A 21557-nucleotide genomic window follows, 5' to 3' on the forward strand; every position below is an offset into this window, starting at 1 on the left:
GCGCCGACCCCCCCCCCCCCCGCCCTGTCCCGTCCTCATCCCCCATCCCCCAGCAGCAGGCACATTCCTTGCCGGGACCTTGAGACCCCGAGAGGCCCCCATGGGCGTCTGGAGCACCATTTCCTGGTCCTCTCCGCTCAGTCATCTATTTTTCCAAATCCCAGTCCTGGCTTGTTTATTTCTCTGGTCCTTTAAATAGCCGCACAAGAGCGCGTGCCAGCCTTGAATGTCGTTCAGGGCTGGACTGCACTGAGCTTCGGGTCTCATCATCGTGTTATTCTTCATGCTACTTCCGCTCTGCTCGGCACACTCTGTTCTTTGGAGCCAAGCCAGCGGGGCGCCGGTCTTTCCCACTAGAGCTGCCCCGAGTCCTGGGGGCTGGGTGAGGAACCGCCTGGCAGCACCATGGCCCAGGTCTGCACTCTGGAGGCCAGGTCATGCCACAGCCTCTGGGGTCAGGTGGCGGCAGGGCCAGACATTGGTGTTGACAGTGGATGATGGCACTGAACCCCCTCCACTGGGCTGGCTGTGCTCTGGGGGGCCATGGGATGTCTGCTCTGAATCCGCTCAAGACAGTGCATGCTATTATTGGTGTCACTGGCTGGGGTGGTACAGGCTCGGGGTGGGGGTATCCCTAGAGCACGTCCAGCCATGAGGCAAGCTGGCCAGGCAGACACGTGTTACTCAGTGTTTCCAAATGCGCCCACAGGAAACCAGCCACTTGAGAAGGAAGCTTGGCTTTTCTGGGCTTTAAAGAAAACTGACTCGTTGAAATTCCCGTAACCAATAGTCTGCTGGTGGGGGACGGGGCTGTATTTTCCCAACACACAAAAAAGGAGAATCAAGGAGTGATCGGAAACTTTGACCCTGGCGAGCCAGGCTGCAGGGGTGGGGCTTCCCGAGAAGCGTGGTCAAAAGGCAGTGGAGGCCAGGAGCTTGTCACACTCCTGTTCTTCTGTGCTCCTGTCCAAACACGCTCCTATCTGGCCACAGCGGCCTCTCAGAGCAGCAGGGCCAAGGATGCGAGAGACGCCATCTGCCCCCGCCGCTGTGCAGGGCCTCCTACGGTACTTCCACCCCAGCCGAGTGGGCCGGAGCCGACTGGCCTTTGCCGAAAAGCACTTGTGTGCTCGGGGCACCGCCCTGTGGACCCACATCCGAAACCTCGTGTGCAAGGGCAAGGTGGGCAGATGGGTGTGCCATGGTTTCCCGGGTGGGCCACGTCGGGGCAGGGTCCCAGCCCCCTGGATGTGCTGCTCCGTCGCTCTGCTTGTTGGCTGCATTGAGAGGAGGGCCCAGTGATTACCATTCCTGGGAGGGAAAGTGGGGGGGTCTCCTGCTGAAGCGGTGGCGGTGGGAAGCTCTCCCTTTCCCTAGGAGCAAGAGGAACAGTGTCTGTCCCCTTCCTTCCTGGACAGCCAGGGCACAGGATTTGGGGGTGATAGGCTGGCAGTGCACCCCCCTTAACCACTTTGCACCACACCTGGTCTGGTTGAGAGCGTGGAGCCCCGGCATCATCCCCCTCCTGCCTCCCCTGGAGGAGGCTGTTCCCCCCGCTGGATGCTTGGGATTCGCTCTCACGGGGAAGCACCAGTTGGGAGGTTTCCTTTTCTGAGTGGTTTGTAACTGCCTGGTCCCTGCTCATAGGCCTTGCCCCTCAGGGTGGGGTCCCTGTCGCCCAGGGCTATGGCCCCTAAGAACCTCCTGGGACAGATGAGGAATGAGAACCTGTGACCCTGCAGCCTCAGGAGGGAGATGCTGTGCCACCCTTTGTTCTTCTGTCATTCTGTCTGTACATTTCAAATCCTTGGGGATGGTAACCAGTAGGCCCTAGAAGGGGAGGCGTTGCCCCCCCACCCCCCGCCAGGAGTCTGTGTGCTGAGCCTCCATGCTCAGGGAGAGAGGCTCAGGTTGTACACACCTGAGAGGTAACTGCCGCTGGACCTTCTCTCCTCTCCTGCACGAGGCCCACGTGGCTCTCACCTATTGAGTCTCTTGCAGGGGACAGATATGGGATACCTGTCCTGAGCACCCCTCTGGACCTGGTGCTGTGCTTGGCACTGTCCTGTGCGTGTGCGTGTGTGTGCATGTGCAGAAATTGTGAGGCGTGGACCCCGCTCTCAGGTAGTTTGTCTAGTCACAGACATGAACCGTCGCCCAAAGCAAGTGATGAAGTCACAAGGTCCTGCGTGAGGAGTAACAGGTTACATGGTGTCAAACAGTGGCTCCCTAACCTGGCTTTAGATCAGATCCCTTGGGGAGGTTTCTAGTTAGGTGAATCCCCCCCCCCCCAGCTGCTGGTGCAACTCTGGGAGTAGAACCTGGGAAGCTGTGTTTTTAAACAAGATCTTCCCAGGTGCTCATTCGTCCAGCCCAGCTACTTGTATGGAATGTGTGCTCCCCAAAACAGGGGAGATGGAGCCCTCATAGATGGGGGGCCCTTGGCCTGACCACGGAGGTCTGGGGCTCATAGCAGCATAGACTTGGGTGAGATTAAGCAGCATGGTCCCGCGGGCCAGCGCTCAGACAGTGCTCTGTGGGGTAGAAGTCAGAGGGGCTGCAGAAGGCCCCTTCCAGCCCCTGTCACTGGCTGTGTGATTTGGAGATGGGCTCTGGGTCCTTCTGAGCCACAGGACTGGCCTGGACTGGAGACCCCTCCTTCATGGGCTCCTACAACCAAACCATGTAGCACACTCAGGGGGACGACTGTCCCAAACTCTTCATTGGCATGCCCTCTGAAAGTTCCTATTGAAATTGGGTTTCCCAAAATATTTAAGCCGACTGCCCAGCCTCCCTGAGCTGCACATAGCGCCAGCGATGGTTGGTGAGAGGGAGCAAGATGGCTGCCAGCATGGACTTGAACTCCCAGTGGGAAGGGACAGAGGGAGGAATGGGGCCCCCAGCCATGAGCCTGGAACCCATGAAGCACAGGTCTGGGAGCAGGAGATCTCTCAGTTTCCAGGGGTTTTCTAGCAAGTTCTCTTTCAGGACCCCTCTTGGCCTCTAGATAGAGGTGCCAGCAGAGGTCCAGCTCTAATTCTGACTTAGGTGTGGAGCAGTCACAGGCTTGGACTGCTGCCTGGCAGGGTCTCTATGCAGACCCCTGGGCACCTGATAATCATAACTGCTTGCTTTCAGCTGGACCCCCAGGCCCTGCAGGACAGAGACTGGCAGCGGACTGTCATCGCCATGAATGGGGTATGTTGGCGCCTACCTTTCCCATAAGATTAGGGTGGCCCCGATTTCTCCCAGAACAGTCAGAAGGAGGCTGAGCCTGAGCTAGTGTTGAGGTGGGATGTGGCTGGAGGAGAGAGAGGCGCTGCAAAGCAGACTCACGACAGGCAGGAAAGAATCCATTTGGTGGCTGGAGTGCAGTCAACAGCCAGGCGCTGAGCGTCCCTCCTTGAGCAAGACAGGCAGGACCTCGACCCTGGGGTCTGCCTGTGGAAACTGAGACCCTGATTAGTTTTCAGGGTCCCAGAAGGTTTAGACCTTTAAAAATAATAATAAGAAACAAAACTGTTACATACCAGAAAAAGTCCGGGCATATGTGACAAAATGTTAAACATTTGATAGATAATTCATGGCTTTTTGTTATGTTATTTTCTGTACTTTTCCTCTCGTTTTGTTAACTATTAAGAAAGAGAAGCCGTGGGGATTAGGGTTGGGGGCAGTGTCCTGCAAGAACTAATCCTTAAATCACCCTGACCGTTCCTAGTTCTTGCTGAGTTGGGCCAGGGACCTGCCCTGCACTGGGATCTTAGCCCACTTGCTCGGGGAGGGGGAGTGATTTGCCAAGCCCCCAGGCCTCTGGGAACTGGGACTGTGAGTCCCAGAAGGGTGAGAGGGCCGTGCCCCTGCCTCCCCCTGCAGATTGAAGTGAAACTCTCCATCAAGTTCACCAGCAGGGAGTTCAGCTTGAAGAGAATGCCTTCCCGAAAACAGACGGGCGTCTTCGGAGTCAAGATTGCTGTGGTCACCAAGTGAGTAGAGAGGGACTAGGACTCATGCGTCTCTCATCCCCGGGCAGAGTGGGCACCCCCCCCCAGGTGTTTCTGAAGGAAAGAACAGGTGAGGGTCTCCCCTCTTTGTACGTGGTCCTCTGTACAAGGCCACCCCCCAGGCCCCTGGAGCACTCTGTGTGCTTGGTTACCTCCCATGTTTACTGCGAAACTTGCCCCTGTCAGCTCTCGGGGTTCCTGTGGAATGATGGCCACCCCAGCCCCTTGGTCAGGTCAGTTGCCAGGAGAAGTCTGTATGTTGGTTTGAGAGCAGTTCTCAGGGACACAGGCCTCTTCCTCCCAGAATCCATTCACTTTCCCCATTAGGAATCTGGCTGGGCCCCTGACTTCGCTGGTCGTCCAGGCTGGGGCCCGCATCAGATGTTTCCTGGACACCTAATTGTGTCCGAACACCACTCCCTGCCCCCAGCTGCACCCTAGCTGTCCCCACAGCTCTCTGGATGGGTCTGGGCCTGAGCAGAGAGGACTGTGTCAGTGGTTACCCCAAATAAGTGCTGCTGATGGGGGTGGCTTGGGAGAGTGCTTTGCTGGGCTCCTGAATCCCGTTGCTCAACGAGGCTAAAGCAAACCTTCCTAACAGCATGTCTCCTCTTTTTGAAGTATTCCTACTCCAGGGTCCTGTGTGGAGGTCCTGGAATGGTGCATTGTTAAGACGTGAGCAGGAAGTGTTTAGAATCACAGGATTCCAAGTGTTGATGTTAGACAGCCCTGTGGAGTCATTCATCCAGCAGACGTTGGTGGAGTGCTGCTGTGTGCAGGGCTCACCTCTTGCTGAGGCCTGGAGGGGTCAGGATTCACCTCTCACACAGCAAGTGGTGGCAGGGCCAAGACTGGGTCCAGGACTCTGTGCGGCCACCTGTTAGCCCAGTGCCTGGGATCTTTTAACTGACTTCCTATGGCTGATTCCACTTAGAAAAAGCCTCCTGACCTTCTCCTAAATCCTGTATAATTCACAGAGCATCCAGCTACCTTAGAAAGGCCCTAACGATGGGGGCACCTGGGTGGCTCAGTCAGTTAGGCGTCTGACTTTGGCTCAGGTCATGTTCTCAGGGTCCTGGGATTGAGCCCCACGGTGGGCTCCCCCCTCAACAGGGAGTTTGCTTGTCCTTCTCCCTCTGTCTCCTCCCCCTGTTCATGCACTCTCTCTCTCTCTCAAATAAATAAAATCTTTTAAAAGGAAGAAAAAGGCCCTAATAAGACGTAAGCAAGCAATGGTAATCATGAACTCTCACAGCACAGGAAAGCGTGCGGACAGGTCCATGTGAGCCCGACCCTGGGGGCCTTCATCACCCCCACCTCCAGGTGTCCAGTGTGCAGACAGGTGGTGGGTCCAGCCCCACTGCGGCCTTAGCCAGGGCTGCCAGGCACTGAAGGCACTGTCCCCCCTCCGCAGGAGGGAGAGATCCAAGGTCCCCTACATCGTGCGCCAGTGCGTGGAGGAGATTGAGCGCCGGGGCATGGAGGAAGTGGGCATCTACCGTGTGTCTGGAGTGGCCACGGACATCCAGGCGCTGAAGGCGGCCTTTGACGTCAGTGAGTGTCGGCCTGGGCAGCACGGGTTGGGGGTGTGGGCGTGGTGACCGTGTGCTTCCCACAGCTCATGCTGCTAGATTAGGCTCCGTACCTTTCCTTCACTTGTTTAATTTTTCAAATGAAAAGAAGAGGGAGCGGTGGCAGGAGGTTCTGCGGAAGCCCGTTCTCCTGTCTGAACCATGCATGTGTGGCTCCCCTAGAGTTGGACCAGGGGCTTCTGTGGGGCCGCCCCACCTTGCACTGGGGTTTGGTCTGCTTCCACTGGGTGGAAAAGAGGTGCTGACCAAAGCCTAGGAGTCAGTGTGGTCTGACTATTAGAAGTTGGTGGAACTCCCTCAGTCCCCAGATGAGGACACTGAGACCCCAGAGGCTTCTCAGAGTGGAAGGTGGCAGAACCAGGACTTCGTGCCTGCATCCTCTTCCCTCCCTGGCCTATGACGCCGAGGGCCAGTGGCCACCTGAGGCCGGAGGGAAGGCACTGGTTTGAAACTCCAGAATGGAACAAATAATCCCAGTATCTTAATGTTATCAGAAGGTGCCTGCAGCCAGGTCGCTATGGAGCAGAGCTGCCCAGCCTGTGCCCAGGCACAGTGTCTGGCTTCCGCCGGCTTCTCAGCCCCTTGTGGTGGCTCTGCTACCAGGCCACCCCTTGCCCAGCAAGAGAGGGGTGGGGAGGACGCCCCCCCCATCAGAACCACTGGCATGCTTGGAAGAAGACGGGCTGTTGAAAGGAGGAAACCCAGAAGCCATCGGCCTGCTGTAGGCTGTGCTGGGCTGAGGCAGGGCGAGTGGAGCCCTGTTTGGGATCCATGAGTAGGCTATGCTCCCATCTCCGCACTCCTTGCAGATAACAAGGATGTGTCGGTGATGATGAGCGAGATGGATGTAAACGCCATCGCCGGAACGCTGAAGCTGTACTTCCGCGAGCTGCCGGAGCCCCTCTTCACCGACGAGTTCTACCCCAACTTCGCCGAGGGCATCGGTGAGCATTGGAGGCCCCCCCGTCTACCACCGTCCGTGTTTCAGTCCAAACTTTGCAGGTGGCAGGGGGACCGAGAACCTAGCTGGTCCTAGAAGGCCTCTGCCCATCCTCACAGGGCCTCCCAGGGTCCCCATCCCTCCTGAGTATATCAAGAGGGTGAAGCAGCCGGTACCACTGTGGACACACTGGGGTGTGGGGTCCTTGAGGCTCCTTCCTCCTCACTGGAGTGCCCACCCTGTTCCTCTAACCCCGGGTCCTAGTCCCATCAAGTGAGGCTTCAAGCCCCGCCTGACCCTGAGTCAACTTGGAGGGTGGTGTCCCCAAGTGGGGATGCTGGGGTACAAGGGATACAGGGTGATGAGGGAGCTGCCCGGGCCCCAAAAACTCCTGCCCCTCCCTCTTCATTCCGTGCTCAGCTTCTCGTGCCTTGGGCTCTTCCAAGCAGGAGGTGGGAATGGCCAAGCCGACCAGGAGGCAGCTATGCTCTGCATCTCCTAACACTGGTCCCTGGGGTGCTATTCAGCCCTTTGAGATACAGAAAAGGCACCCATCATGAGGTCGTCATCGGGGTCGAGTGCTGTGTGGGTCAGGACGATGATGGGCCTGGACTGTCCTGTGCCCTCTGACATGGGCCCCCGGAGGGGCCTCCAGCTTGGCTGTGACCCTGAGAATAACACCCCTCCCAACCCCCCACAGCTCTGTCAGACCCTGTTGCAAAGGAGAGCTGCATGCTTAACTTGCTGCTGTCACTCCCAGAGGCCAACCTGCTGACCTTCCTCTTCCTTCTGGACCACCTGAAAAGGTAACCCGCAACTCTTCCAGGACCCCCAGGCCACAAGGCAGGTTCTCTTGTGGCCCACTGGCTCTTGTCATGCTCCATGGCTCCTAGTGCCCTCTCTCCCCACTCCTGTCTGTGGTTACTCACCTGCTCTGGGTACTAGAGACCTTGCCACCCTCCCGCCTCGGCTCCACAGTCTTGAGGGAAGAGTGAGCTGCTTCAGCTACAGCCAGTGGCTGGGCTTTCTTTCCCCAGCAGGTCATGGCCCAGAGCTGGCCCAGCCAGCTGCCAGCCTCAGGTGCTCTTCGTCCTAGGCCCCTCCAACCCAGAAGAAGCGGGGTGGGGTCTGCTTTCGGCACAACCAGGGGTGAGGTGTCTGTGTTGTGGAGCCAGCCCAAGGCAGAAAGGGGTAGCTCCCACTGTCAAGTTCCCTGAGCACTGCAGGGTGGTCTGGCCCCTCTGTCTCACCCCCACCCTGTAGGCCATGTCACAGTAGCACCCTCTGCTTTGGCCCTCTGTAGGGTGGCGGAAAAGGAGACAGTGAACAAGATGTCCCTGCACAACCTTGCCACAGTCTTCGGCCCCACGCTGCTCCGGCCATCAGAGAAGGAGAGCAAGGTCCCTGCCAACCCCAGCCAGCCCATATCCATGACCGACAGCTGGTCCCTGGAAGTCATGTCCCAGGTATGAGGAGACAGGGTCCAGCGCACGCCGCCTGACTTCACAGAGGTGGCCTCTGCCTGGCCCACGCAGGGTCCTGCCAGTCGTTCCCACCGAGTTGTACAGGGGAGGGGCCCGAGACGCAGAGAGCGGGACTCGCCTGAGGCCACGTGGCTGGGAGGGGATGGGAGGACCCAGGCCACTGCTCTTCCTACTGTTCCTTCCTGGGGCTTCTCAGGGCTGGCCTGCTGCTCCTTCAGGGACACCCCGATCTCTTGCCGGGATGGGCTCGTTGTCACCAGCACACTCTGCAGCTGTGAGCACCCCTCTGAGCCACTTTCCTCTTTCCTCCTCGCTGCTGTGCTCTGGTAGGTCCAGGTGCTGCTGTACTTCCTGCAGCTGGAGGCCATCCCTGCCCCAGACAGCAAGAGACAGAGCACCCTATTCTCCACTGAAGTCTAAAGGCCCAGTTCCATCTCCAAGAGGCCAGCAGGACGGCCTGGAAACTTCCTGGCAAAATGGGCTATCCACAGAGCGGGAACCGAATCTTCTTGAGGAGTAATTGGGCCGCCTCGTCCCCAAGGGCTGGACCACCTGCCTAGAGACAACTACCCAAGGCAAAAGGCTAAGTGGCCTGGGCAGTTCTGGGCCTCGGGGCCCTTGGGTCTGTGAGCTCCCGCCGGGCCTCAGACTGCAGTTTTCCATGCTGCCACCAGAGAGCGCCCCAAGCCAGCATGCCTCGGCGCGCAGGCCTGGCCGTGGGACCAGGCGAAGGGAGTGGTTTCTGCGAACTTAACTTATCAGAGTTTAAAAGATTTCTACTGGATCACTCGTCAAGATGCACCCTCTCCGGGGAGAAGGGAACATGACCAGATTCCCTCACTATCGTGTCTTGAATAAACACCGATGCTGCTTCATACTGTGGGGGCCACAGTCCTGTCCCCTGTGTGGATGGGGGCTTTTCAGTTTCCCTGACTTAGAAATTCGACTCTGTTTGTGTAACAGGGTTTGAAAAGCTAAGTCAACACTGTGTAGCGTTTGACCCCTTTCACCTCTTTCCTTCTCTTTCTTTCTAGAAGGAACTCTGTCCAGAAATGGGTCTTCCTATTTTGTCCTGTTGCTTTGTTTTTGCTGTTCACGTGCCCCTCAGAAGGCAGCTCCCCATGGAGCCATGTAACGCCTGTCTGTCTGTCTGTCTGTTTGTCCAGGACCGACACCAGGGGGAGGGAGGCCCGGGCTGCGCACTTTATGGCTTCTTCTCCAGGGATAGTGACCCTGTCCACTGCCTACTGGGCACAGGCTCTCCTCTTCGGCTTAAAAAGGCCTCAGTCTCTCTGGCTTCCTCCAGCCCGTCGCCCCCTCTGGCCACACCCTCCCTTCTCCTGATCGTCCCCCCACACAGATCACTTAATTCTCTCGCTCTCTGCTGAACAAACTCAGTAAACTTTTGTAAAAGTTTACTCTTGGCAGCGACAGCTTGCTGACAGCTTGTTTTAAACTTTGATCCGAATAGCCTTTTGATACTTGAATATTTTTAAGTTTTCTACATACTTTCTAATTTTTTTCCTAACAGACTCAGATACCTAATACGATATTAGAATGTACTCCATGGACAATCCGTGTCCCGGCGGCATTTTGTCTTCCTCCACATCCCGGCTCTGTTTTTATCAGGGGCCGGTTCTAAAGTCTCCTGAGCACCGGGAACAAGGGAGGGTGAGAAACAGAGGGGAGCTGTTCTACTGGCCAGGCTCAGGGTGCAGGGCCCCTGTCCCGGAGCAGGAGGAAGGACAGACCCCCCTCTCCCGCCGCCGCTGCCCACCTTTTCCGCTCTCCAAATACCAGTACAGAAGCCAGGACATTCCTGGTAACCCTCCTGAACACCCAGCTTAGAGAAAAGGGAACGAGGGAGGCCGCTAAGTATTTTGAAGAAACAAATCTATAAACAATTGCATCCCCCCCCCTTTTTTTTTTAAACAGAGGGGTTAGGGCAAGGAGAAAACAAACCATGAGAAGCCATGTGAGAAGAGAGGATGTAGTGAACCAGCGGAGGGAGGTGATGGTGTGACTCAGGAAAAGGCGTTTGCTTATCACGTGATTACACCAGTACCTGGTGACAATGTCCCATGATCCTTCCCATGTCCCAGGTGGCAGGAGTGGGGGTGGGAGGGCTCACCTGACAAGGCAGCTCCTGCTTGAACTTGCAGCACCTGGGGGGGGGGGCAGGGCCTGTGCCCCCCAGCCTCCCCTCTGCTTGTGGACCTGCTGAAGCAGGGGGGCGGGGAGACAGCAGAAAACAGTCTCTTGAAGGTCTTACGTCCGCATACTATATTTATTTCTTTATACTTTTTTCTTGGGAGGAGAGCAGACCCACCATTTTAGCGTAGGGCTGCTCTCTTGGGGGGTTAGGGCAGGGAGCAGGGTCCTGTGCCCTCTGCACACTTCTGGATTCATGGGGTTTTTCAGGCCTCCAGCTCCGGGCCGCCTCTGGCCTGCTCCCCATCCCCATCCATCTTAACCACCCTCCGGCCCTGCAAGGGGAATGCACCCGGCTTAGAAAATCTCAACCCAGCCCTCGTTTCTGTTCTGGCGTCATGATTTGCATCTGTCGCATTGAAACTGGAAGCAATATATCAGTGTCTGTGCCAATTTTCGTTCCCTCCCCCATCTCCTCCCCCTTTTTACTTTTTATTTATATAGAATGTGTGCTCTTTAATGACGGAATGACCACTCTTTCTTGTGTAGCCGTAAAAGCGCTCTTTCGCGGGGTCACAGTGGCGGTGGTCGCTTTGGGTCCCCGGCCGCCTCTGTCGTCCCATCTTACACGTGGGCCTGTGGGTTGGTAAAGCCAGCATAGGGCGCGTTGAGGCCTAGAGCCCAGACATGACCTTCCCCGAGGCTCGGCTGCTGGACTCTGCCATGAGAAGTGATGCTTTCCTGCCCCCCCCCAAGTCTGGAGCCTCAGCTGGGGGGCTTGGCTTGGCTGGTCTCAGCAGCTGCATTTCTGCTTTGGGCTCAGCCCTCCATGTACCACCGTGGGGAAAAGGACACTTTCATTAAAGTTACCTGAGACTACTTGGATCAGTGTGATTGCTCCATTCGGAAGAAAAACCATGATGGGAGCCTCTGGGAGAGGGCTGGGGTGGGCAGCAGAGCTGGACGCAGCAGCAGCGGACGAAGAGGGCCCGGGTGCCCCAGAGGCCTCCTAGGAGGGCAGTGCACACTGGTGTGAAGAAGCCAGGCCACGTGAGGCCTACATGCCCCAGGCAGGCACGGCAGGTAGAGGCTGGACGTGTGGCAGCAACAGTCTCTCAGAGCATAATCCCAGAGCCCTCTGGCTTAGGGCGGTGGAGGGACCGGCCAGGTCAAGCCCAGGGCCAGGAGGGCTCCAGCCACACACAGCCAGGCCCTGCACCAGCCCGTTGGTCTCCATCGTTTCCACTGGCCCCGAGGGTTGGTGGTACACGGGTCACTCTTAGCTGCCACCGGCCTTGCCCTCAAGAAGAGCCTCTCCGGCTTAGAGGGGAGTTGTGCCCAGGGTGGAGACAAGTGTGGGACCTGGGTGCAGTTTGGGAGGAACTGGGCCTGTGGCTCACCTGGTAGATGGCAGATGGCCAGTGGGTGTCTTCCTCGGCCCCCTGGGGGTCTCCTTGTGGCTCCCTGGTCAGCCCCCAGGGGTGGGGGCAGTGGGGTATGCGGTCATCCGCTTGGACTGATTCTCCCTCCGGCTGGCCTCCCACACTACTGCCCGTGGAGCGTCACTGAGGCCATTTCACCGAGTGGAGTGTGGAACTGTCCTGGGGAGAGACAGGGCCGGATGGCGGCAGCCCTGAGCCCAGTGTAGCCCTTCACTGGCCTGTGGTGACCTGGAGGAGGTCACGCCAAGGGTACAATAGGATACCCTAGGGATGAAGCTCTACCCTCAGAATCTCCAAAAGCCTCGGAGCCCTTGCCCACAACACCCCTCCCACAGCCCCGCCTTGTGTGCCCTCCCACAGCATCTGCCTCCAGTGTACCCCCCACAGCATTATCTACCAGCACCAGCTCCCAAGGCATCCATCCCACAGCACCCCCCCAGTGCCCCTCAGCATCCCCTCCCCAAACACCCCCTCTCACAACACCCGCCACAGCATCCTCCCCACAGTGTATCCCCCACAGCGCCCCCTCCCACAGGTGGAAGGGTTGATCTTGGGTCTTGCCTGCGTTGGAAAAGCTTCACGTACACCATGCCATCTGTCCGCTCGAACATCTGCCAGTGAGGAACAGGCTGCCACTGGCCCTTCTCCTCCAGAGTATTTGGCCCCTAAAAGGCTACAGTTAGCTCCCTATCCCTACAGTCCTGGTCCTATTTGAAACCATAAAAAATATAATAATAATAATAATAATAATAATAATGAAAAAAATTTTAAGGCCCTACTGAATCTCTTACTAGGATTTGATTTTGGGGGCAAAAGTTGACTGCACCCAAATTGCCAAGAGCAGGCACCATGTCCAGCCGAGTCCAGGCCAGTGATCCCAAATCTGAGATCTTTCACCTCAAAGGGACTTCAGAAGCCTCTTAGTCCAATCCCTTTACTTGCTAGATGGGGAAACGGAGGCACACAAAGTCCCCCACCCCCACCCCAGTGTCCCAGAGCTGGTTGAGGAGCGAGGCCAGGATGTGTGTGTTCTGTTGGACCCCCCCAAGCTCTCTCCCATTCTGCAGGACTGGACAGGGCTAGACCTTGACCACCAGCTTTGGCTTAGACACAGCAGTGCTCGTGTGGGCCACATGGGCTGAGGCCTCCGGGTGTCTTGCATGCACACACCCTGGGCAAATAAAAGGGGCAAAACTGTGTATAGAAATCTCAGAAAAATGTGTATACCTGCCCCCCCCCAAAATGCCTCAATTGCCTTAAAAACAAGCCTTTCCATGGACTAACAATGGGCTGTCACAAATAGCTCTGGAAAGATAAACAAAAAGTGAGGGGCGGACAAACAGACCCAGCTCTTGAAGAGGTCCAAATGGCCTCGGAGCAGCTGCCATGGGTCAGCCCGCAGCAGCAGGGCTGAGGGTCACGCCTGGATGAGGAGGGCCTAGGGGAGGGGGTGTTGGAACTCAGCTGGTATAACGAGTTGGAGGAGAGCAGCGGGGCAGCTGCCAGGCAGAGCCCTGTGTCACACGAATATTTCAGCCCCGAAAAGGCAGCCAGGACCATGACAAACAGGCACGCATGTAAATGGTTTCCGGGAAGACAGAACCCTATTGCGCCCCTCAGACGGGTCCGGATTGCAAAGGAAACCAGCTGCTTGTCTGTGCACTCCCGAACGAGTTGCACTGAGCGCCCGGGCCAGGCAGCCGCCCGGACAGCACGCGGCTGTGCATCCTGAGAAAGGCCTTCTTGGGGCCTCTTGGACCCGTTCAGCTAGAACAGTGAGGGCTCAGTCCGCAAACCAGCTCCTTTCCGTTCCCCTCCTGTGCGGGCAACTGGTCAGCGCCTGACCAGAAACTCTTCCTTAGGGTTTTCAGTCATTTTGTTGAAACCCAAGCCTGGCAGCTGGGGTTAAGTTCAAATGGGATTCTGGACAAAGAGGGGTCTTTGGGAATGGGGCCTAAACAAGTTCAGTTCCCAAGTAGCTGCCGACTGAGTAGCCACAGAAGTGGAGGTGCCAGGATGGTGGCCACCCCAGACCCAGGAACTCCCTGGGGGCGAAGGGCTTGAGTGCCCATGGACACGTGGACCTCCCAAAGCTGGGGCATGGCCCCCCGGGACCAGCAGGGGCAATCCAGACCCACCCAGAGGGAAGCAGGTGCTGCACATGCTCATTTAAGTATAGCCACAATTTAAATTACATGATAGGCTAGTGTTGACGGACCCCCCCTCAGGATTTGCTGTCTCAGCTCTGATCTGTGGCTGCCCTGTGCCCCAGTGAGCCCCTGCTCCCAACTCCAGGGGGAAATGGTCAGAAGGAGAGAAAAACAGGGGAGGAGCTGCTGTGCCTTCTATTTTTCTGAACACAGTATTGACAATGTTGGGGAGTGGTGAGCAGAAGTTATTTGGAACAAGCTAAGGTATCTATGACCTCTGTTTGTGTTCTCCAGTAGGTAAACACTCCTGGGCTGCACTTCCCAACTGGGGCCCTTTCACCTGGTGAGGGCCAGGAAACAACTCCCTGGGCTCCTGGTCTAAGAGCGATGACTTTGGGAGCCCTCACTGCCCTGGCAGGCACACGGGTCTCGGGCCTCTGAGTTTCAGCCCCCCCCCCACGTCCCCTCGTGTCAAACCTGCCTCCTGCTGGGGCCGTGCCAACATGAGGCAAATCCCTCTTCTGCCCAGCTGGTGTTACCCACACCCTCCACTCCCTCTTCATGGCTGACTTGGAGTTTTCCACTATGTCATGGCTGTTACAAACCGAATTGTGTTCCCCTGCAATTCATATGTTGAAGCCCGAACCCCTAATGCGACTATATTCAGAGATGGAAGCCTTTAGGGAGGTGATTAAGGTTAGATGGAGCTCCTCATCTGATAGCACTGGTGTCCTTATAAGAGGAAGACACACCAGCGATGGATCTCTCTCTCCCCACACACGGGCACGCAGAGGAAAGGCCCTGTGAGGACACAGTAAGAAGGTGGTCCTCTACAAGCCAGGAAGAGAGGCCTCAGGAGAAGCCCCTCCCTCCCGTGGTGTTTTGTTATGCAGCCTAAGCTGACTAATACAATGGCCTCTGGCCTTTGGCCCTTTGAACTCCCAAATGTGGAACCAAGCTTGGAATCCAAGTCCACCCATGCTGCTCCAGCGGGTCCAGGGTGACCACCCAGAGGGGAGGGATTGTCACCACCCTCGTCTAGGCCTCATCAGTGAACCTCACAGACAAACACATTTTGTGGCCTCCTCTTCCCCTTACAGTCGATGCCAATCTCTTCTAATTCAGAGTCACTCCATGGCTCCAGTGGGTGACCTAACCATAGCCACCGCCCGCATATGGCATTTATGGAGTCATCCCAAGCTCAGGCCCACACACTTGCTGGTCTCGCTGTGAGGGTCCCCAGACAATGGTGATCTTTATGGGCCCAAATCCCCCAAGCAATCTCTCCCCACCCCCTCAGCTCCTGAGCCTCGGGACCCCCTCCCCCAGAGTCCTGAGTTCCTAACTCAGGGTCAAGTCCTGTGCCTCCTGGGCCAGGTGGGTGGGTGAGAAATTATAGCACCTGAGAGGTTGGTCAAGGCTGACGCCAAAATGTGGTAGAGGCGGGGAGGCCTCAGGACACTGAGGATTTCCTAAGCCCTGGTGGAGTATAAAACCTAACGGACAGAGAAGGCTGGATGCCGGACAGACTGGTGCGCACTGCCAGGAGGCGTGTGCTGTGGCTTTTGGCCTCGGTAGTGTGTGACCTCTGCTCTCAAGGTGCTTAGGACTAAAGCCACATGCCTGTCTCAGCTGGACCGTGTGGTCCCTAGAGCTGGCTCATGGCCATCATTCTGTCTGATTCTCCTAACGAGAGCATTCCCGTGTTCAGACAATACCAGGCTTTTGAAAGAGGAAGTGGCTCTTCCATCGTCCCTGTAATGGGTGAATTGTGCTCCCCCTCAAGATATGTCCACCTGCAACCTCGTAATATATTATTTGGTATAAGGGTCATTGCAGATATCATTGAGGTAAGGATCTCAAGATGAGATCCTCGCAGATTAGGGTGTGCCCTAAAACCAATGACAAGTGTCCTTATAAGAGACAGAAGAGAAGACACTGAGACAGGCAGGGGGAACACCATATGAAGATGAAGGCCAAGATTGGCATGATGCATCTGTGAGCTGAGCACTGTTGGCAGCCAGAAGCCAGGAGAGAGGCAGGGACCAGATTCTCCCTCCAAGAATCCGGAAAGAACTGCCCCTTCTAACACCCGGATTTGGGACTTCTCTAGAACTATGAGAGAACCCATTTTGGTTGTTTTGAGCTCTCCACCCCTCCCCATTAGTGATCCGTTATGGCAGCCTTAGGAAACCAATACAGTCACCCTGCTAGTCAGGCCAACACCGTGGCCAGATTCTGGCTTTCCAGCTTCCTCTCCTGTTCTCCCACCTCCCAGTGTGTTCTCGCTCAGGGCAGACGTGGACTACCCTCCTGTGTCCTGGGGCCAGAGGCCGAAAGCCTGGGGCGGGGGCCTTGGAGACAGACCCAGGGGTCATCTCCAAACACCATACACAACCCAGCCTGGGGGCTTTGGCTCCTGTCCTCCGGCCCCTCTCCCACCACCAGTCCTGCCCACAAAAGACCCCAAAGAAGTCAAGAGCGCCTTCCGGGCCTGTCCCCTCAGGCAGCTCGACCTGTAGACCCCCTGTGTCCCACCTCTGCAAATGTGCCCCTCCTCAGCCAGAATCCTATAAAGGCTGCTTTTGGGCAACAGGCTTGAGCAATGGGAAACTGAGTACAAGGCAAACAGTCCCACGGTGACCCCCAGGCTAAATACAAACAGGCTCATGGAGCGACCCACCTCAAAAGGGCCACAGACCCCGACGGACCAACGGGCTACTTACAGCCAGGCCCGGGGACCAAAAAAGGGAAAATTCCATTCGTTCCCATGCCTCCTCACTCCACCCTATAACTGCAGCCCCCCCCCCCCCCCCCCCACCTCATAGCACAGTCTCTACTTTGCCATCCTGCCTGCTGCTCCCTTGCAGTGTATTCAATAAACTTCTATCTCTTTTGTTCTGTCTTGGCCGAATTCCTTTACCACCTGTACCACTGGCCTCCACCCCATCGGGACACCCCATAAATCCCAATACCGCTGCCCCGTAAACACACTCAGCTAGCTTCTAGCTCCCAGAAAGTAGGAGAGAAGTAAGAAACAGTCCTTTCTCAACCCCTCCGTCCCCCTAGTTACACCCACCCTTTCCTTCTCCTTTATCATCAAGCTCCTGGGAAGGGCCACCCGCCCTTGCAATCTTGCCCCTCAGTGCCCACTTCCTTTGTGTCCAGGTCAGCCTGGCTCTGGCTGGAAGCCAAAGGCTGTTCACTGCCCTGACCACCTCTGACATGGCTACCTGTTCCTCCTGCTGGTCCCTTCCTCCCCTGGCTTCTGTGACAGGTGTGGCCTACTGACCAGTTTGGAAATTAATCCCCCAGGGCCGTTTTTATGCTTTCTCAATGGGCCTGTCTTTCTTTCCTCCAGATCTTCCTAGAACTTCTCTGAATTACCTTCTGGTTTTCCTGCAAAAGCAGTGTGCTTTGAGTTTAAAACAGGACAATAGTGTACTGTTATGTCCTCTTTTTTTTACTTATGGGGCACCTAGGTGGTTCAGTTAGTGAAGTGTCTGCCTTTGGCTCGGGTCATGGTCCTGGGGTCCTAGGATCGAGGCCTGCATTGGGCTCCCTGCTCAGCAGGGAGTCTGCTTCTCCCTCTGCCCCTCCCCTGCTTGTGCACGCGCTCTCGCTCTCAAATAAATAAAGTCTTAAAAAAAAGATTTTTAAAATTTATTTATTTGAGGCAGAGAGAGAAAGAGCACACATGCGCATGCATGAGTGGGGGGGGGGGGCAAGAGGGGAAGGAGAGGGAGAGGGTCTCTAGCAGACTCCATGTTGAGCGCAGAGCCCCACTCAGGGCTTGATCCCGTGCCCCTGAAATCATGACCTGACCTGAAACCAAGAGACAACGATTGACTGACCGAGCCACCCAGGCGCCCCTATGCCCCTCTCTTTTTACCCATTTGGTTAAAATTTCCCCACAGTGAAATCTACCCTCAAAGGGAGAATTATTCCAAAAGAGCTACAAGTCCTGAACATGGTTCTCAGAGATGCAGGCATGTTTGCAGTCTTGAGTTGTGCACAGAATTCCCAAGAGGCTCCTTTGCTAGGGGTGTGGTAACACCAGCTGGGGGTGCAAACCCAGGATCTAGAAGCCAAGACTTGTCGTACCTCTTGGACGGCTAATTTCTCTCGCTGAACCTCACTTACCTGGGAAATAAGGGCTGGGTTAGACACTGACACTGGGAAGTGCCAGACACAGGCCAGTGAACATTATTCAAACCTCAGGCACTTCGTGTTGCTGGCTCTCCAGCTTATCCCTGCTGTCCCCATGTCCCCAACAAGATGCGTATTTGTTTTCCAGAGGTCTCTAGTGCTGGGTGGGGTTGAATCAGGAAGCCGGACAGGGTTATTGCTTTCTGTGGATGGGGACTTGGACACTGAGAGATGATAAGAGGAACCATGTCCCGAGCCCTTACCATATGCCAGGCCCTGCCCTTGGGATGTTTACAGCCTCCATGGGCAGACACTAAGTGCATCATTACTGCTTATTAGCCATGTGGTTTCTGTGTACCAAAGACTTTGAAGAGAAGTGTGGTGTATGGGGAGCACAGAATAGGGTTGAACCCTGTTACTTAGTCCCCCAGCACCCCAAATGGTATGGGAGTATTGCCCTTGTTCACAGACGAGCTGGAGGCACAGAGAGGTTGGGGAATAGGCTTGAGGTCACATAGCTAGTGGCTGTCTGAGCCAGGGTTTGAGCTCAAGTCTGGGGACCCACAGAGCTGCTGACACATGAGAAGCAGCAGCTCCGTTCCCTTCTCACTGGCCTCAGTTTCCCTGACCATGTCGGAAGAGGGTCTGGTTACATCTGATCGCTGTAGGCCATAAGAGAGGTGGATGCCTTGTCCAGAGTAGGTTCCCTTCCTGTATCTCTTCTGGGTCGCCTGTAGGCCAGCTGGGCATCCCAAGGAGCTTCTGAGGTTTCAGGCCGCGCTTGCTGGCACATGGGTCCCTCCTGGAGCGAGCAGCATGGCCATGGAAGGCCAACAGCCCATCTCTGCTTGCAGACACATCATTGCTCAGCTGACAGCTGTGTATTTCCTGGGACCCAGAGCTTCCCTGGCTCCGAGGGAGGCATGTCAAGAATCCTAAGCTCTATATCCTGGCACTTGAAGCTGATGGTTTGCTAACTGTTGCTAACTGTTGGAACTGTCCGATCAAAACTTGGCCTACGGCCCCTGACATTTGACTCCTCCAGCTGTGGTGCTGATGAAGCAGCTGGGCTTGAGTGGGGCAGTCAGTGATTGGGGTAGGCATCGGGGTGAGCTGAGCGGGTTAGTGGGAAACCAGCAACACTGAGCTCAAAGGGGTTCCAGGCTGTGCAGCTCAGCCCGTCTTCATGGTGATGAGATGCTAGCATGGCAGGGTCAGCAGGGCCTGACCCAGAGGGGCACCCTCAGCCCACGAGTCGATCATCACAGTGTCCCAAACCCTGCCACTTGGTGGCCATGGCCAGCTAGAGGTTGGGCCCTGGCAAGAGCTCACACACGGATAGATGACCTCCTGCATAGGCAGTCAGCCACTTGCTTCCCCAGGTCCTCTCTTGATTCAGGCCAGCAGCTGCTCCAAGTGCCTACTCTTTCTGGCCCTCTGGTTCTGGGGAGCCAAGGAGGATGAGCAAGGACAAAGAATGGAGTATATGGATGAGGCTGATGGGACCACCCAGATGCCAGCACTGAGGCCCAGCCAAAGACCAGCATGAAGTCCAGATGGTTCTGTGTGCCCCACCCTCAGATCTGTCTCCTCCCCTCTGACCCTGTCACTAGCTCAGACCTTCCACACTCCCTAACCCCCAGAACCACGAACAGGTCCCCTGACTGTGAGGGTCACCCTCCCTATCCTGTGCATGACACGAGGCCAGCCCTCCAAAGGCAATCTTGCAGCATGTCACTTCCCGGTCCCGAAGGTGCAGTGACTAGTCCCTGTCTGTACTACCAAACCCAAGTTCCAAGGCCTGGTGGGGAAGACTCTCCCTGCTCTGCCCCCACCCCCACCCCCACCCCTGTAGGTACAGCCATGCTCCCTGCTGCCCTGCTCCTTCAGTCTTTGCTCTAGAGGATGCCCTGTTTGCCTTAGGTTCCTTGCTCTTTCTCCTGCCGTCCACTGTCCCGGATGTGCCCTCTCTTCATGGAAACGCTGCTGAAATACCACGTCCTCTAACAAGGCTGCTGATTCCTCCAGGACACCTTAGCAACAGCTCACCTGCTTTAGCCAGTTCACACTGCTGCCTCTGCTAGAGAGGACTCTTAGAGGCTAGGGACCTGGTCAAAGCCATCTCTGCCCCAGCCCCTGCGCCAGGCACAGGGTCTAGTTCCACAGGCCTGGGGGCTGCTCAGGAAATGTCAGCAGCCTCTTGCTTGGTCAAAAATGGCTCTTTTGCTTTGCAATTTCAATGTGAGAACATTTAGGTCAGTAGTTTTGGCTCATTAAAAGTGCTTTGCTGTGTGCAGGAATGTTTATAGGAACTTTGTTTCTAGTGTTTGAGGATAAGTTTTTTAAAAAGTAAAATTGGGGCACCTGGGTGGTTCATTCGGTTAAGCATCTGCCTTCGGCTCAGGTCACGATCCCAGGGTCCTGGGATCCAGCCCCACTTCGGGCTCCCTGCTCAGCAGGGAGTCTGCTTCTTCCTCTCCCTCTGTGCCTGCCTGAGCGCTCTCTCTCTCTCATTCTCTCTCTCCCGCTCTCAAGTAAATAAATCTTTAAAAAAAAGTAAAATCATGACCCTTATGCAAATACAAAATAAACCTGTAGCAAAGAGTTTACTTAACTCGTTAATTAAACGAGGGAACCAGTAAGATGTTACTATCAGTTCAAAGGAGAATCCAAAGGTCAGACACATTTATAGAGCAGAAATATTGAAATAAATTTGCAAATGGAGGCAAAACTGACTTTTCCACTGTGGGGGAGGGCTGTCCTTAGATAAGAACCATTTGCACTGCTATCAGTTTTCCACAATTTAGAGAGTTGTAAAAGAGCTCAAAGACAATAAAATGCTCAGGGCCCCACAAAATCAGAACCAGATAACCTAGAAGGGCATGTTCCAAGTACGCATAGCTTTCCATTGGAGAATCTAGGAATCTTTTTTGCATCATGCAATTTTCCTTCCACTAACAGCTCACAACTGGAGACAACTCAAAGGCCCATCAGTAGGAAAATGGGTAAAGTATGGTATGGTAAATTCATACAACAGGACATTATACCGTAACCAAAATATTATTAATTTTGTATGCCACAGATGGATGCAACAAGACAGATGAATCCCATTGACCTAACGTTGAAAGAAGGCAGAAAGAATATGGGTTTCCCCTGCGATCTAAAAGTAGAATGTTACTATGAAATCTTTCATACACTGAAATGGCACAAAGCAAAGACGCGAATACCATTTATTTATATGGAAAACATTTCTGCGTGCTCCCAGGCCCCAAGAATAACCTCTGAGGCTTTTCTTATACCTTAGGACACGTCTTGCTAACAGATGTACAAAATAAACGGAGATAAAGCAGAAATGCTCACACAGTTCAAGCCTATGGCAGCTTGATGCTGGGATGCTGAGAGTACTTCCCGTGGTGGGAGTCTGGCGGTGCCACTCTTGCTGCTCAGAGTGTCCACCTCCTCTGCAAAACACACAACACTATTGTTGCTTTTCACCTTTTTTCATAAAAGCGAAAATCCTCTTTGCATTTCTTTAGGTTAGCAAAAGCAGGTAACAATGTATGTCTTTCGTAAATGTGAAGTGGCGTAACACAAACTTTCAAAAAGCAGGGGATAACCCGGCGCCTGGGTGGCTCAGTCGGTTAAGCG

At 55.4% G+C, this 21557-nt stretch overlaps 1 protein-coding gene across 1 annotated transcript in view; it reads left to right on the forward strand.

Annotated features, from left to right (window-relative positions):
• The window catches only part of BCR (BCR activator of RhoGEF and GTPase), a 119310-nt gene extending 108263 nt beyond the window's left edge, over positions 1–11047 (forward strand). Inside the window, exons 17-23 of the mRNA XM_008697519.2 lie at positions 3139–3198; positions 3874–3983; positions 5416–5555; positions 6403–6537; positions 7234–7339; positions 7837–7999; positions 8348–11047. Of these exons, the coding sequence (XP_008695741.2) occupies positions 3139–3198; positions 3874–3983; positions 5416–5555; positions 6403–6537; positions 7234–7339; positions 7837–7999; positions 8348–8437 (804 nt within the window). The 3' untranslated portion in view covers positions 8438–11047. The remainder of the gene's footprint in view (positions 1–3138; positions 3199–3873; positions 3984–5415; positions 5556–6402; positions 6538–7233; positions 7340–7836; positions 8000–8347) is intronic.
• The last annotated feature ends 10510 nt before the right edge of the window (positions 11048–21557 follow it).

The sequence above is a fragment of the Ursus maritimus genome, unplaced genomic scaffold (genome assembly GCF_017311325.1).
Source record: "Ursus maritimus isolate PB19 unplaced genomic scaffold, ASM1731132v1 scaffold_33, whole genome shotgun sequence".
NCBI classification, from domain to species: domain Eukaryota; kingdom Metazoa; phylum Chordata; class Mammalia; order Carnivora; family Ursidae; genus Ursus; species Ursus maritimus.